Source organism: Lathamus discolor, chromosome 3, assembly GCF_037157495.1.
Source record: "Lathamus discolor isolate bLatDis1 chromosome 3, bLatDis1.hap1, whole genome shotgun sequence".
NCBI classification, from domain to species: Eukaryota; Metazoa; Chordata; class Aves; order Psittaciformes; family Psittacidae; genus Lathamus; species Lathamus discolor.
Genome location: NC_088886.1, coordinates 133,750,129 through 133,768,552, shown reverse-complemented (window position 1 = coordinate 133,768,552; position 18,424 = coordinate 133,750,129). Strand labels below are relative to the sequence as shown.

The 18,424-nt window shown below is 35.7% G+C and overlaps 1 protein-coding gene across 3 annotated transcripts in view; it reads right to left on the bottom strand.

Moving 5' to 3' along the window:
* Window positions 1-5,384: 5,384 nt before the first annotated feature.
* Window positions 5,385-18,424, bottom strand: part of HECTD2 (HECT domain E3 ubiquitin protein ligase 2) — a 40,031-nt gene continuing 26,991 nt past the window's right edge. The window contains exons 14-21 of one of the 3 annotated variants that reach the window (XM_065671898.1): window positions 15,696-15,784; window positions 14,364-14,522; window positions 13,868-13,942; window positions 12,784-12,871; window positions 12,417-12,523; window positions 11,122-11,237; window positions 10,364-10,507; window positions 5,385-7,961 (exon numbers count right to left, since the gene is read on the bottom strand). In XM_065671898.1, the coding sequence (XP_065527970.1) occupies window positions 7,841-7,961; window positions 10,364-10,507; window positions 11,122-11,237; window positions 12,417-12,523; window positions 12,784-12,871; window positions 13,868-13,942; window positions 14,364-14,522; window positions 15,696-15,784 (899 nt within the window). In that variant the 3' untranslated portion in view covers window positions 5,385-7,840. Of the gene's footprint in view, window positions 7,962-10,363; window positions 10,508-11,121; window positions 11,238-11,455; window positions 12,047-12,416; window positions 12,524-12,783; window positions 12,872-13,867; window positions 13,943-14,363; window positions 14,523-15,695; window positions 15,785-18,424 lie in introns of those variants that run through there. The other 2 variants (XM_065671899.1, XM_065671900.1) reach the window with 2 other exon arrangements.

The window sequence follows — 18,424 nt, the reverse complement described above, 5'->3', positions numbered from 1 at the left end:
TCTCCCAGTAGCACTGGGATCAGACTTGGTTAAACATCGGCCCATCTAGCCAGACTTGTGATAGACACTGTTCACTCTTTAGCTTTCTAAATATTGTCAAATAGAGCAGGATTTCATATGGTCCAAGACAAGTCTTGGCTGATTTCTCATAAGTGAAGCTCAATTTAAATCCGATTCCTGACAATCTGAAAGCATATGAAAACCATCACTAGTGCAAATTAAGTAAGCATGGGCTATGACAAGATCAACAGGAAAAAAAGGCAAACATCTCCAAGGTAATTCAAATAAGCAGCTAACTGCAAGAAAAAGGAAGAGGAGATCAATTTGCAATGACTGATCTGAAATGTGTAGCGTTATCCCATAGGGATTTTTCTCCCAGAAAGGTTGTCTTCTGTATGTAACCTCTGTGTAGCTCCTCAGAAGTGAGAGATGAAGCATAGGAGTTCTTTGTGCTTCCCCCCTGCCACTACCTTGAACCGTTTAACCAGTCCTTGTTTTTTATTAAGTCAAAGACGCATTTACAAGTTGCGCCCTTAACACACAACCCCTCATTATCCTTTCTTGGCACCTTTATCTGTGTTTTCTTCATTAATATTAGAATAACTTTGATTTATTAAAATGTGCTGCAAATAGAGGATTGACATTGCCTGTAGCTAGGATAAGGAATGCCAAGAGGTGTAGACAAATAATGCATCTAAAGTAAGTGACAACTCAGTTCTAAAATTTCTGTGAAAGTTCCCATAAGTTATCCTATGTCTGCATAAAATATGAAATAAAAATGAGGTCTGGTTAAGAAAGAAAAGTGTGCGTGTGAAATTTGTCACAAATAGCCAAAGGGATGAATAATTTTATAATCTAGGGAAATTCAACATGAAAGCTGCCATTGCTTATCATTCTACAATTACATATACATTTTATTCTGAACAGCAGTAGGTCTTGAGCATACCGAAAGGCTGCATCGCTGTGCAAAGAATGCAGATTGTTGCTGCAAGTAATGACAGGAGAAATTAGCCAGGGATTGATTGTGCTGTGTGAAAGCAGTAATTTCTTCTTCACAGTACACCTACAAGTATGAAAATGCTAACTGAATTCATGATGAAGCATAACAGCCGTGCTTATGTCATACATAATTAATAAGCTCTACTAATAAAGTTAGCAACAAATAAATTGAGAAGAAATTCAAGGGCAAAAGAGAAACTGGGAGCACCTTTGCACCATAAAATGTTGAAGCCTCAGTGCATCAGTTGGTGCCCCAGGGACAAGGAAGGCAAATCCAGGAAGCTCATTTTTTCTTTAGAAATACTAATGATATGAAACACAAGTAGTTACACCTTCACAGTTTACACAGATTCACAGTTGCAGTGTACCCATTGTAAACAGATACTGACGAAAAACACAACTACAGCTAGCAAATGGAGATGAGAATTTAAGCAAAGAGCTCAAATTCCAACACTATCACTTTAATATAAATACTCCTTCCTATTGGTTACATGCCAACAGTAGTTTAAACAAAAAAACATGGAATGAGAAACAGAAGAAACAGCTCTCAGCATAGCGGAGTTGGTGCTGCCTGATCAGCTTTGATTATAGGATGATGTTAAACTCCTAAAATCAAGTATAGGAAAACAAAACTGGTTCTTCTAAACTAATTTCATGGAGAATTTATTTCTGTACCTGTGAGTCTGTGGCCAACATCATAGACTACTGAAGAAACTGGGTTCACTTTTTGAAAGGAAGAATTCATGGGTATTGAATATTTCAGTGTAAGAAACACATTAAAAAAGTCTGTCAGCATGTGAAACCCATCACCAGTAGGAACTGGGCAAGCATGTGCTCGGAGATGATCAACAGGACAAAACCAAACATCCCCAAGGCAATTCAAACACAGCTTGGTTGTAATACCTTAGGAGATTTCAGCCCCTGTCTGGCAACTAACAGAGCAAAGTAAGAAAATACTAACTTGGATCCTCTTCACAGATTTTCAGTAAAAAATCTGGCTACAGGAACACGAGTTTTCATCTTCCAGAATGTGCCATTTGGGGTAATAGCTTAATGCATTCCAACCAATATGCACAAAGAGGATATTGACCAGATTCTGAATCCTAAAACAAAACCACCCAGAACAGAAAGAGATGAGATTGTTTATATGCAACAGGAACAAATGTTATGTTATTACTTCCAAAGCTGCAGTTTGAATGAATACCAAGTGCTTTCAGTGCTTGGGAAAGTTTTTCTTTCATTGTAAAAGAAATTCTAACATTGCCATAAATTTTAGAATTCTGAAAGAAAAATGATGCAGAACATTTTATTGATTTAAATTGAACAATGCAGTAAGCACTCTACAGTGATGCACACGGGAAAATGTTACCATTTACTCCAATTTTAGCTTTATCTTACATGGTAATTGAACTAAAGAAAAATAATTTCAGTTCTTAAAGTCTCTAAGATATTAATCACTAGAAAAAAATTAAACTTCACCAATTAAGGGAATTCGATTTCTGCAACTCGAAAGAAAATTTATAAACTACTGTATAAGAAAGTAGATTTCTCTTTTGCAACTGACCAAATCTCTGCTGTGTTCATCTCTGTTTTACATAGGTCACATTTATTTGTCATGATTAATTTGTTATTCTATTAATGAAGTGAAACGTTTAAGAATTAATATGATGCATTTCGTATCACAAAACACTTTTTTGTCAGAGAATTTTAAAATCTGAGTAGGATACTCTTCCACCTTGGAATCCAGAAAGATCTGGGCAAAGATCCCTCTATAAAGTAGATGAGTGAGACGACAAAATTAAGTGCCTTCTCTGCTCACTGTGGCATGTTACTGGCCCATCTCCCCATTCCTTCCTACTAATTGAGTACAACTATTAACCCCCCCAAGCAGTATACATGCTGCCACCACAGTCCTTGAAAGTAAGGTGTGCGAGGTTACTTAAAACCACCAGAAGGCAACCAAAACCAAGACCCACAGGTCTAAGTTTAAATCAGGCTGTTCTCAAAATGACTGTGCTTTGGAAACTTTATGTCTAGCTAAATTGATTTTCCAGCAGACAAAACACAGTTCCTGCCTCCCGCAGCATTGCTGCTGACACAAAATGAATAACAAAATAAATGAATATTCTATCTTTCTGCTAGAGCAAAGAGATTGAAGGTACATTGAGGAAACTCACTCACTGACAAGGTGAGTTGGAATAATTTACACATAGTTATGAATAGCTCTGATCTGATAATGCTTTGTCTCATGCCTACAGAGACCAGAAGAGCCTGGATTTGCTATTATCCATAGTGTGGTAGCCACCAGAGATGCTAGTGTAAAGGTATTAAGGACTCTGTGAGAACAGATGCATTTCTCATGATTTATATAGAATCATAGAATAGTTAGGGTTGGAAAGGACCTCAAGATCATCTAGTTCCAACCCCCCTGCCATGGGCAGGGACACCTCACGCTAAATGAAAGCATGCTATACATTTAAAACACTATAAACACGAAGCCCATAAACTGAACCTGACCATTATACATCTACATGATCTAGGACAACTCTCATAGGAAGAAAACATTGCATGAAAAAGTCTGTTCATCATTCTACACATACAAAATCATAAAAATTGATACCAAAGAGAAATATGGTAAATGAAACCTTGCTGTGGTAGAACATAAAACTCCTGAAACATGCAGTAAAACCATTAACGTATCTATCCTATTCTCACTCATATAAATGTTATTTAACATTAGTACTGCAGAAGTTTGGAAATGAACTTATGTTAGGTGCTGCCTGACTTACATGAATTTCTCCCACCCTTTCAGAGTTTAACATGTAAGTACTCTATCAGATCCTCAGTGGCAACATCTCTCCATCTTCTTTGACCTCAGAGTTCTTTCTATATGCAGTTTGTCGAAAAAGCTATTTTTGAATCAAATATCCATCACACAGTTATGAATGCACTAACAATACCAAACTATATTAACACTAGCCATACCTGTTCCCCTGTTACAGAAAGCTATTGTTATTTAAAGACTTTAACAAGAATTTAATTAACAGTTTGAAAGGTGCAGTTCTTTGAGGGCCCATTTTTTTTGCTGATTAATTTAGCAACAAAATCCACCAGACTATGAATTAGAACATTTCTAACACAAGAAGAATAGCTGCGGTAGTTGAAACCATCCTGTTATCATTTTCCTAGACAGTATGAACCTTTAAAAATGCAAGCAACTTCAACAACAAATGCAACAGCACAGATCCTTCAGCAAAACAAGTCCAAACAGAATTGAAAATTACTTAATTCAAATTATAAAGAGATCTTCTTGAGAGAGAACTAGGTGTTCTAGAAGGTAAAACACACACTCTTACAATCAGTCAGTCAGGACATGGAAACAGAAGCTTTGAGGGACCTTTAAAATATTTCAGTTTTTTCAAGGAACGGTCCTGAAAGAATACTAAATACCAGAACTATGAAAAGTAACAACAGACATAGCATTTCCTTTTGGTGCAAGTCAACCAGTACCACCACCAACTACAACTACAGAGAATGAACCTCACCACTTCTGGCCAAAATAATCAGTTCCAAATTTAAGCCCCAGCCATCTGATCCCTAGATGGAACAGGACAAAACAGTCTAGATTTTTTTAACCTCTTTCTAATTAGCAGTCTTGAGGACTGTTTAGAGATCAGTAACAATAAGCCTCCTCTTCCTGAGGCTTTGGCTGAGTCTCCGTTTGACAATAACAAGACATTAGGGCAGCCTCCATGGAAAAAGAAAACATTTTTAAAACCCAGCAGATAAAATGAATTGCTTCTCCTTCCTCCACCTCCATTTGCTAGAAGGGAATTTGTATTTACTGATTTTGTGAATCTGCAATTGTTTGTGATATACAAACGGTCTCCTCCAAGGACAGTCTATCCTCATCTTTGCTGCCATCTGTAGGTAACTTGGAGTGGTACAAAGGAGGCAAGAAGCAAGTTTTAACCTGGTGTCCATAAGAAAGCATGGTGTTCCTGTTACCTGTCCCTCCCGATGTTAATGTTAAAATCAGTCAGAAAAAGAGAAAACATATAAGAACTTGGCTTTGTCTCTCCTTGTACCTCAAAGAAACTTTGCAACTGAAGAAATAAAAAAATAAAGAAGAAAAACCAAGCTGAGGATCCATGCTATTTTAGAGCACTATTACAACATGGTATGCACTGGAACACCTGTCGTTTTGACTATAAATATTACTGGGTGTATGTCTGGTAGCTGAAACTATCTTTTTCAGTGAGATATGCAATATTTTAGCAAAACTGTCACTGTAAAGAAAACCGCATAAGAAAGACAAAAGCAAGTAAGTTGATCTTGTTTTTAAATCCATTACGATGAATTATGGAAGTCTGAAATTAAACAAGTGAGGCCAGAAATTTAAATATTTTATTTAATGACTGCACAATTCTAATACATAAAAATAGATACTTAGTAATGAACAAGTTTATACAAACCAGATTTCTTTTGTATGGTACAAAACAATGATGGAGATAAAAAAAGATTTGCTGGATTACAGGGCAAGACAAGAACAGCAAAACATCATTGAAGAAAAGATCAGAGCTTATTTCATAAATACAGTGCAATGCTTTCATTTAACAAATACAAAATTTACTATTTAATTTATCAACATCAGGAAATATATAAAATGTCATTGAATGACAATCTTATTTAAAAACTGATGCAAATACAATAGCCTTTTTAGAATTCTGAGGTAATATTACACAGTAAATCAAAAAAGCTTTGATAAATAAAACTAAACCCAAGGCAAAGTGCAATTCAGTGAAAATAAGAAGATAAAGCTTTATTTTAACAATAATAGGTAAATAGTTATTAAAAGTGGGCTTATGCCATAAAAAAATATTTTGGCGAATTTGCCATGTTTTCAGATAAACTGTATAGCTATTTATTCATAAGCCAAATGCCCATGAATCCAATTCTACAGAGAGGGGAAGGGGGGCATGCCTTTGTTTCCAGATTTCTTACCTACTTCCACATTCCGCTGTTAAAAATTTAACATTGCTTGAAGCTATCTAGTTCATTCAGTGCAATGGTGAAAGTTTCATTTATTTCTTAACATCTGACATCCAGTGAATCAAAATTTATTAAAATAATCTACGTTTGGGAAAGCAATGTAAAATGCACAAGTTCAAAGTGCTGCTTTTAACACCCTCCATGCTAACCTAGTTTTCTTCCAGGCTAAAGTCAATGGAAACTTTCAGATTGGTTTCAAGGAGAGCACAATGAATACAGTGACGAATATTTTAAAATATCCTACTATTTATCACTGCTTTAATAAAACAGTAAAATCACCAGTACCTTCTCTACAAAAAAAGAATAAAATTTACACTTAGCTATTGCAGAAAATCCACAATGGCTTTGAAAATATGAATTAGGAAGATTAATTTGTTCATCGTATATAAATATGTTAGTTGTATGCAAATAACACAGAAAGGGAAAACAAGAATAATAAGATATTTTACTCTTACTGCAAATAAGTAATTGAGTACAGACTCTGCAAGATATTTAAGCATCCATGCCCCAGAAGGTCAATATGGATAGCTGACAGATGCCAAAGTGTCTTGAATGATCCGGGCCTCATTCAGCTAAAAGAAAAATCTCTAGAACACACAGCAGCTATTCATATTTAAGAAAGTACTGTACTGCATGCTGATAAATTCTTTCCATTTAATGAATAAAACCCAGACTTATAATTACATCTGCATTTTAGAACCAGGTTTTTTCCCAGCTCCTAATTACTAACTCAGAGCCATCACACCAAGAATTCTTTTCATGTAGTTTGTGCAGTGAAAACCACAAAACATTGTCTTTAAATGCTGGCCTTCAAGTTAATGAAAGCTTCAACATTCTTCAGAAATGTTATTGTACTCACTTTTGTCACAGCTTACTTAAGACTTTAAAGAAAGTTGCTGAAAAAAAATGATAGCATGATACACTTTCAGTTTTCCATGTGTTGTAGATTTAATTCTTTTCCTGAAATATTTCACCATATGTAGAATGTATTTTAAATATCTAGTTCTGTTTACTATAACTCTACAGTAGATCTGGTTAGTTTGCTGTCAAAGAATGAACATACAAGCTGCTTAACACCTGTAGTTTGAATCTGAATCCCCTCAAACTGAAAAGTTTTCACTTTTAACACTCTTGTACAGTCAAGTGTAAAAGCTGAATATAGAACATCCAAAACCTCTTATTCATAAAAAATAATTTTTTAGCAGTAAATGGCACTATCAAAACCCTATTTTTTTCACAGGCAGTTATTTACATGCTTCTTACATAGTCTGTTTCATTGAGAAGGAAAACCAGAATATTAAAACTGCATACATTTTATAAAGACTAAAATTCCTATTTGCCTTTATGAAAATATGGCTACATGCTGTATGTTATATTTTTTCCTATTATTCATGTTAATTGAAAACATTCTACCACTGGGATTAGCCAATAAAGAAATATTCTGTATACCATATCCCAGCAGGATACCTGCAATATAAAGCAATTATGATTAATGATAAAGTGCTATTAAATAAAACCAGAAATAAACTATAACTTAGAAATTGTCTTAGTCAGGTTTCATTTATCAAATAGACTAGCTTTTTGTACAAAGAAAGCTACTTCCTGTGACAAAGCAAGCAGTAAATGTATTGCCATTCAGGAAAAAAAATACACTTCATATTTAATTAAAAGAAAAAATCTACACTGGGTAAGACTGGCACAGTATCAAGAGATGTAACAACAAAAAGCTTAAAGGCACGATCAGAAGAGTGAATGCTACATAAAAATGCTGTTCTTGTAGTATTTCATTTTATTCTAGACCAAACCCCTCTGCATTTGAAATTCCGATGATCAACTTTTGCTTCAGTTCCTTCTTGTTCTTGTAAGGAGGGAGACAAAGTTGGTTGAAGCAGGTATGGGCCACAGGTAACCTAAGATCATTAAAACAAACCCCAATAAAACAGATATAATAATAATACAACAGGAGCAGAAAACTGCCAACTGCCTACACATTTTCAGTTAAACATTACTTAAATAAGAAACCCTGTAAAAGGAACATTCATCCTCATGTTGATGGTTCAAGTTCTGTTGAACACAAATAACATTGCTGGTGGCCATATGCATCCCAGGTGAATTTGTTTGCCTAGAACTGCCTGCCTGCCTTTCTTTTTTTTGTAAGTCAGCAACGTCTCCTTCAAGATTTTGGAAACTTCTGGTACCACATGACTTCGAAATAATTTTTTTCTCTAAACACAAAATTTGAGTATAATCAGAACCCACAACATGAAGAAAGAAGGTGGGTCCTGCAGTAGGAATAAAGGCACCTAGATGAAACAAGGATATGAAACTCCAAGTTCAGCTTGGTAAAACACTTCCCTACAGACACATGCCTCAGTGCAAAGCACTGAGGAGCTGATTAAAGCCCTGGAAAAACAACAGTTCATAAATTTTCATCTTAGCCATACCAACACCTTCAGCTGTGAGTTTTTTCTGAGAGCTGAGTTTGAATATATACTGCAAATACCTCTTAGGATCGCCTGACAAACACTAGAACCTACATTCACTAGAATGGATTAGTTTGATGAGAACTGTTCTTCACTAGCAGAAGCATTTGTTTTGCCATCAGTATGAGATGCCACTAACATCCTGCTTCATAGCTACAGGCAATAACCTACGTGATCTTCTTGCCCTTTATATTCTCAGGTGACATGCAGAACAACACTGAGGATACAGACTTGTCCTTGTCCTACAACTGATTACTTGTGGGGAGAGAGGAGAAAGTGAGCTGGAGCTCAACCTGACATTTGGAATCAACCCAACACTGAACAATTTCTAAAACTTGGACACTTAAATTGTAGTAGGTGACTCAAAAGCTCTCTAGGTCTGTTTTCATTAAAGCTCTTAAGTCTTTTGAATGGCAGCAGCTTGGCCTTTGGTCATTAGCAGATGTTCTTGAAAGTGGGTGGAATTCCCCCAGATTTGGATACCCAATCTACTTCCCCCCATCTCACCCCTTAAACAAGCAAGCAAAAACTCTATTATCAGACTGGAGTTATGTGCTTCAGAATTTGGAAAATTGAGAACTGGATATTCATTCGGCAATTCTTATTGCTGTTATATTATTTGATCCTATTGTGTGAGCAATGCAATGCCAACATGTCTACATTCATCCCTGCACAGGCAGTCTGACTGCAACAATTATCTTGCAAAACACAGACCTACATGATTTTAAAATGCATGCTAGTTCAAAACACTTTTTCCCATTTTTAAGAAAAAGAGCAATTTACAGGAGAATGGACTTAACAGATTCAACGTTGGTTGATTTTTCTTTTTTTTTCATTAGATATTCATGCTCCTTTAACATGTTACTGGAACCAGTTATTAGCTCATTGAATAAAGCATTAGAAATACCACAGTAATGAGATAAACCAAATTTAAAAACAACCCCCAAATTTATTTTGCTTATGCATTTAATTCAGCTCTCCCCAGAAAACCCAACAAAATTTTGTCTAAAAATATAGTTCCATTTAAGTATTTTGATTACCCTAAATGTTTGAGAACTCTAGGTAAAGCCAGTAATTACTGCTTAGCAGCAATTACTGCTTAGCAGTGAGCTTTTCTATACAGCTTTCCAAATTATTTAAACTGTCTTTCTAGAATCTTGAGAAGGAAAATAGTAGCTGGGACATACATGGAATTTCTCAAGTCAATTCAATACAAAATAAAACACTACCAGAAACATAAGAATTTGGCATGAACAATTAAACCTTCACAACAAAATTACAAGGCTGCTTTGATAGTATTTCTTTGGAGCGACCTCTGTATCAGGCATACACTCCCTCAACAGAGACCCTAAAGAAATCCTACAACTTCTCAGCCATACGTGTTAAAACTCTTATTTAGACCATCAAGAAAGAATGCAAGCATTTTCTGCAGCTTCAGGGGCTGCTATACATAGTGACAGACTTGAATTCAGAAAAATTCATGGTGATTCACAGTATGTTTCCATTAGCTCAGCAGTCATGTTAGAAACAAAAGAAATCATTTATTTGAATTGAAAAGATGCAAGGGATCTCTATAAATAAAGAATTCCCAGCCTCAAATGTGAACACTGACTAAAGAATCAATATTGTAATAGATGGTCACCTGCAGAATTTATGCAATCAATAATAACATTTTTAATATTACCTAAAGAAGTCCATGCAGTTTCTTCCTTATATATTAGCTTGCTGCTCTTTAAAAACACATTCGAGAGCCATAAGGCTGGTTCTCAGCAAGGGTTCTCAAGAAATAATTTTACAAAAAATATTTAAACATCCAGAAAATTACTTACCAATTAGTGGATGTTTCACTTTTTGAAATCTTGAAATTCAAGTCAGCCATTCCTCCCACAGGTACTCTATCACTTCCAGTAGCAAAATGTAGCAGCTTCTTTTGAAGGTCAAGAGAAAATCCAAGCACTACATCCCAAAAGTATCTATGTTCAGGGCAGAGGGAGAAGAAAATGGTGTAAGATGCAATATCATGACAAAATACTATAAGGATAATACAACCACAAGTACTACATGATGAATGTCACTTACTGAGAACACATTATAATATATATGACTTCAGTAGTATACTAAAATGTAAGGTTAAATGAACCCCTAAGGACTGGACAAGTAAAATGTTTTAAGAATTCTGGAATGTTTTCTTGTCAAATGATGCCCAAGCCCATTTTTCTATAAAAACACAAATGCCTTCTACTCACTAATACAAGCGTCCTTAGTATTAAATAGAATTGGAAGAGAACATGCATTTTTAGAAGTCCGAGTTTTATTTCTGTTATCCAGACTTCACTATGCAGGATTTGAAGCTACTACTTTCAAACTATCTCAATTTCAATCTCATTATAGCCTTTTAAAGGTATCCAGCAACACATTATGGCATTAACGATCTAACTCTTCCTACTTGCAGATAATTTAATAGTGTCTTTGTCTTATTTGGAAATAGTTTTTAAAACTTCAATAATTCTCAGATTATCCTTGAGGAGATTATTCCCAACCTAGTCTACCATTCTATGATGTTTTTAAACTCAGTAATTAAGCCTACCGTATAGTGAGATCAGTTTTTTGGTAGCCCTCATACTGGGTACTCCTCTGTAAAGCAGACATATCCAGTTCAGGACTGCCACAGACAAGAATTTCAACCTCTTCTGGACGAAGTAACTGCCAGAATTAAATTTTTTTTTTAAGATGAGAAATGATTCTAGATTCAGATTCAATTTTTCTTTTGGCATTACAGAAAAAAAAATAACAATCTCATTCAATACAAATCTGTAACACAGATACAAACTGTTTTATAGAAAAATTAATTCCTCAGTACTTTCAAGAATCTTACTACTGTATATAGTAAAAAGCAAATTACTGGATAATATTTTAATACATTTCTTTTTTTCCTCACTGTTTTATTGTAACCTTTATCACACTGACTCGATTGCTGTATGATTAGATTACAAATGGGTCAGGAAGAAAATTGAGTTTGTACACGTATGGAATTCAGATAGGGAGCCTTGATCTCAATTTCAGCTACAACTCCCACTCCATTTACACTGAAAAGTCCCAGTGTAGGTTGCTTAGTAGTGGTGGTTGACAGAACTTGACTTTAAGTTGTACACACTGCTGCGCAAAGCAAACACACATAACAATAAACTGTGTTTAACAACTGCTAAAGGTACACCTGCAGAATCTATTTATTCATTTATTACATCGTTAAATTGCATGGGAACACATAATGGCACTTCAATGGATTTTCATTCTCCTTCCAGAACCTTCCCTGTAGTTAGTCCCATTTCACTTTGCTGAAAGTGTGTCATACGCAGCTAATTTCACAGGAATGAAGCAAATCTCATGGAAATTGCAATTTTCTTTCTCTTCTTACTGCACAGGGCATGATGTAAATTACAGAAGGCATTCCAACCACCAAACAGGACTGAATACAGAAGAATGTTTAATCTCAACCTCCCTGTGTGTTCTGCCTGCAAAAAATAATACGCTTTTTCAGAGGAGTCACTTCAGAGCACGGACACAGTTGCTCTGCTGTTTATAACTGTTGGGAATACAGAGAATCCTTGTAAACATGCACATGAAGTGTCTGCGAATGCATACTAATAAATCTAACCTGTGGAGCTTTATTTATCTGCTTTCAATGGAACACTATGGAGAACAGCTGGACTACCTGCTTAATTTCTTCTGTTTATATTGGATTAATCAACTACGTTGATTAATCAACTACGTGGATTAATCGAAATTTTTCATGAATCCTAAAATTATCCAGCATAATTTGTGTAATTTAGATGTCATTGTCACATATTTGAAATAGAAAAGTTACATTTATTTTTTTCTTACCAGTAATGCATATGAAGCACAGACACTATGAAATCCATAATAGAAAGCTGCAAATTGTTTGTAGATTGATTTGTTGAGAAGAAAATCAACATAGAGCTGCACATACTCTAAAAAAGAAAAAACATTTTATTTTGTTTTACAATATAATAATTTTAAATAATCATTTGTTGTGCTCTCTCAAATTATATTGCATTAAGAAAAATGGATACATTTCATTTTAGTTACTATAAAATTGGTAGGCATACCAGGAAGGGCCTACAGTAATTTCATTTTCACACTTTGTTAAAGAAAACCTAGGCTTATAAGAAGGAAAAAAAGGACAAACTTAAACCTGCCAAATATGTGTAATTAATATGGACTGAAGTACCTTTCCTATTCTGATTTGTGACTGGAATTTTATCTCCATTTGGCTTTAAGTTGTAAGATTTTATAACACCAAATTCTTCCTGAAAAACCTGGAGAAAAAGAGGAGGCAAGTTCAATACTGGAAAATACATTTGTATACCCACAAATTACAAAGCTTGTATTTATTATTTCATGTATTTCCTCCACCTCTCTCTTTAGCACAAGCTGTAATTCTGAGGGTTGTGGGGTTTTAAAAAGTTAAATATTACAATTTTCAAAAATTGCTCAAGAAATTGGTATTCAAAGTAGAAAAACTGACCCTGTTACACAGTGCCATATCAAACCAACCTGCAGGCTCTGGAGCCACTGAGTTTTTAACAGAAAAGAACAATTTTGAAGCATCGAATACAATTAAGAAGGTACTTGTTGCACTGCAGCTCACCTAGGAGCTCAAAAGTACCCACTTAACAAAAATTCTCATATGGTCTGATAATAATGTAATTCAAAGCTGAGGTAAAAAAAGGGTCAATACTAGTCCAATAAACATTCACAAACCAGCAGGAAATTTTACTAACTAGTATGTGTTCTAAAACAATGAATAAATGAAAAAGGCTTTCTTGATTGAAGTAGCATTTAGACATAGAGGTCAGGCAAAATTACTGTAATTTGAACAAGCTATTGTTCAAGGGAGATTTCCAGGAAAAAAGCATGTAAAATAACCAGAGTAAGCTTTGGCTAGCATCTGAGTTCGGGAAAGGAACTGTTTTGCAGCCAAATAATTGCACAGACAAGGTCATCAATTGCAAGGTGATTTCAGATAAAGCAAAGAGCTGGAAAAGCACCAGCAGCTGGCCATGTGACCCTGGCAGTCAGCACTCAGATCAGCCTGCACTGCCAGGGAGCAACAGCTTAAAGCCCCTAAAGGGAACCAGCATCTATATGCCTTGATGCTCCAGGACTAGACTGGTCAAAGCAAGCTTTAATGTCCATGCAATTATATTCCAAACAATCAGCAATCACAGAGTAGTAGGCCACTCCACTGCAGAAACATTGGTAAAAATTACTGACCGAGTTTGAGAATCACTTATAATTGTGTATCTAATGACCTGAAAGGTTGAGTAAAAATCCTCTTCAACATTGCCTTCATAGGATAGAAGTTCACTGAGTCCATGAGCCAGTTCCTACAACATGAATAAAAACTCTTCAGTAAATCTACAAAACTAAGTGATGCACTTTGCAAAGATGTGCCAGAATCTCTATACAGAAAGGATTTGGGGAAAAGCTGTATATTCAAAATACGTACACAAATAAAATTCACTGCTTAATTAATGTATTTATTTATTTTTATTTAAGTATAAACTCACACTTTTACTATGGAAAATGTGTCTAGAATACTCGTATCATATTTTGGTATTCTAAATTCAAGCAGATCAACAAAAATTCTGCTATGCTAGAAAACATGGGGGATTTCAGAAGAAAAGGAGACTATCAGCCTGCACTGGAAAAAAAGAATGTTTTCAAACATCATAATTCAAACATTGAATGTAAGTAAACCAGGTTTCAAATCAGTAATTTTTAGCCTCTTAAAAACATTATACTTACAGGCATAATCTGAAACAGATCATCTAATGTGACAGCACAGATGCCTACAAGTGTGTTATGATCACAGGGAACAATGGGAGGACTCAATAATTTCTTGTAACAGCAAGGTGGAAAACGAATATCCAAAGTGATGCTATTATACACAGCAAGTCCCATAAGCTATACAAGTGAAATGTTAAGGGCAAACTCCACACATCCTTATTATAGTTAATATTTTAACTAACTTGGAAAATTATTTTAAGATTTTACTTAGCATGCTCTAATATACACTAAACAGAAGGAATTGCATTTATATATAAGGATATAAGGAAGAAATTCTTTACTGTTAGGGTGGTGAGGCACTGGAATGGGTTGCCTAGGGACATTGTGAATGCTCCATCCCTGGTGGTGTTCAAGGTCAGGCTGGACGAAGCCTGGGGTGACATGGTTCACTGTGAGGTGTCCCTGCCCATGGCAGGGGGGTTGGAACTAGATGATCTTAAGGTCCTCTCCAACCCTAACTATTCTATGATTCTATGATTCTAGTCTGTATTTTTTTATGACTGATAATTCTAAATGCAGTTCTGAAGTAGTTGTTGAAGTGGTCAAATGATGCACATTGACAGAACACTTATAATCTTTTTCATAATATTCTATACAAGTACTTCCAGAATATATTATTTGAAGTATTGTTATGAAAAAGGTTTTTAAGCAGAACTTCAGATATCTATTTTTTTATCCCAAAATTCTAGAGAGAGCTCAATATAGGATTTTTATGAAAATAAATCTAAAAGCATAAAGACAAACCTGCACTGGCACTACAGCTCATCAGCTAGCATATTTAAGTGTACTCATGAAATGAATCTGAAATTATACGAAAAATTATACCAGATTCTGACTAGAAGAGAATAGTTCAGTTGGAAGAGACCTACAATGATCACTTGGTCCAACTACAATCAGTAAAACTGGGACATCACCATCTCATCTTGGTGGAGTCATAAGAATATATTAATCATTTGTGTCCGAGAACTTAATATATGAGTGCAACAGAAAACCTATGAAATGAACTTGCTTTCAAAGTAACACATGGCTTCCATTCAGTTACAGAAAAAAGAGGTGTAAGTACATACATCTTAATTTTCTGACTGTAAAATGTACCACATACCCACATAGCACCATTTGCTTCCTATTTTTAGTTCACTTGCTTCTATGACATTCTTTTTATACATTTAAAATGGAACACACTTGTATATACAAAACTGAATGAGCTTTAATTGATGCCTTATTTCTCCCCTGCACCAAGTCATTTAACGGCTGTGTGCTTAGCACCATTTAGCACACATAAAAGGATACAGCTCCAACCAGTCGGAATTCAGAATAGTTATCGCACTTAAAGCTGCTGAACCAATGGCAGTGTGAGTCCTTGTGGTAGGTGAACATGCCTGCAGAACAGGAACAGTGGTCTTTACAGAGCCTGAGCTTCAATAAAAAGTCATACAAAACCTCACCTTTCTCAAACATGCAACCTTAAGAGTGCTCCTAGGAGCACCCGTATCTCCACACTTGTTCTCAGCCCCATCTCCCCACCCACATCAGGAGCCTGCAGGTGCTTGGGTGAGAACCACGAAGGGTAGTGCCAAGACCAAAGTAGGCTCAAACCCTCCAGCCCTTTGGGGTGAAAGGAACCAAAGTTCTTCAGCGCTTCCAGTCGTGGATGATCTGCACTGTCTCTGTGCAATCTGTTTCTTCACTGTACTTCATCATCTGTGCAGCCAGAAATGTTAACTGTCTAATCAAAAATTTTCTTGCTGCAATGTAAACCATTTCTTCTTCCCTTTCTGGGTCAATAGCAGATGACAACCTTTAAAAATGCTGGCATGAGCCCCATAGTACAAATACCGTAAGCTTTACCTTCTTAGAATAGAGAGGTCTAAAAGGTTTATCGTCTACATACACTAGCAGCAAAGGGGTATGTTTCATATTTTCTGTCAAAAAGTATCAGAAAAGTAAAAAAAAAAAAAAAAAAAAAAAAGAAGAAATAAATCAAACCACAAATACCCTTTTTAAAGCCACTCACTGGTCTAAATGACAACCTACATCTTAGTGAAATCATCACGATAGACTAGTTTGACTGCTATTTGTGGACCATTCTGTTTTAAAGCGTGATAGAAAGTAAAAACCTATGTAATGAAACCACATACCAGCTTTCCGATGCCCAGATATACTGGTCAGAGAAACAAGAAACACTCCAGTTGAGCAAGCACTAACAGTGAAATTAACTTCAGAAGTGCAGAAGTAGATTGGATAAAATGTGACGTGGTTTTAATTTGTTGGGATTAAATGGCACAACAGTTTATTATTGTTTCCACAGTCAGTGTACAAACCAAAGCACTGAACAGCTCTAAGGACATACTGTAAGCAGTAGCTCACTGCATCTGTGTTTGAAGATGAAGTTGGTGAAAAATAATATTTAAATGAAAAATCAAACTCCTTTGGATTAAAAAAAAAAAGAAAAAAGAATACAAATCCAACTGATGACTCAAGGACATCTAGGTCTTATGAAAATTTACAGGTAAAACTCGGCCTTCATATTCCCTCCTCCCCTACTCTCCCGAACTTTATCTTTAGAACTTTAGCTCAAAAAGGTGCTCATCATAAAAGCTTTAGACAGTGCCTTTACGAGAAGCAACAAAACAGTTCCATGTAAGGAAGAGCAAGGTTCACATACACTGAAAGATGGCAGTGATGCTGGAACAAAACAGATCTCATGTACAATTTATTAACTGTGTCCACATTGAGATGAAGAAAGCACTGTAACAAACAGGAGGGCAGACAAGTGAGTTAATTAGGAGTTCTTTAATTTCAGGCGTTATATGTGCAGCTAACCTGCAAAGGGTAATAACAGTGATGTTTTTCTATGTTTTTTCTATGCTTTTCAAGGCCAGGTTGGACAGAGCCTTGGGTGGATGGTTTAGTGGGAGGTGTCCCTGCCCATGGCAGGGGGGTTGGAATTAGATGATCTTAAGGTCCTTTCCAACCCTAACTGTTTTATGATTCTATGATTCCTTCCAAGCTTCTGACATACATTATTTGCAACTTAAACATTAAAGACAGCAGAGTATACAGTCCTTTTCCAAAGGACGAGAACATTTCTGAACTCCTCCTACACATGGCTGATAGATGTATCAATGAAAGAATTTACACTTTAGAACAAGGAAGTCTGCCAGAGCAGGTGAAAAAAAAAAATTACTCACAAGCATTTCCAAACTCATCAGTTGCCAAGCTCTGCTGACAACACGTTTTTACTAACAGAAATGTAAAACTTACAAAATGCTTTCTCCAGGATAAATTATTTCCTATAAAGGTTATCACCAATGTCATTTCTCCACACAGCAACCTTTTTACTAGAAAAAGGGTTATAGGCAAATAATGATCTCAGCAGATTTGAGGATACATTTATGACTTACAGCTCTGGACCTTTAAAAGGAGTCCTATAAACAACAGAGTACCATGCATTCAAGGGACATGAACACTTCCAGCAAAGACAGACAAGCTCTTGCATTCTGCCAATGGCTGTCAGGTGTTATGCTGAAGTCCCTGGAAATCAATGTTTCTAATTTAAGAGCCAGCCTGGAAGCACTTTAACCCATTATAACATCAGTAATTTCTCCATGCACAGCTCAAGAAAGCTGCCTCATTTGAGAAATATTAGAGTGGGGAAAAAGCCCTGACCCAAACCCATCTAGAGCAATATAAAACAAGAAGATTGAACTGCTTGTTTGTTAATGCTAATTCATGTCTTCCCATCTCCTACTTACTCAGAAAATCTTTTTTTTTTTCATTATGGGCTCACAGGTCCTGGTAACAGCAGAGGCAAGCTATTTCATTCAGTCTCACATCAGCCTATGCCATCCTTGTACATTACTGAAAGACCTTTCTCTCCTCAGAGCATCTCAGACCACTTAAAGAATACTGGCCACATAGATACCCCAAGCAGAATATATCACATCAAAGGTTCAACCTCTACCAATAATAATCACAGAAATAGTGCTAGAACTTGCAGACTATCAGTGCAAATACAA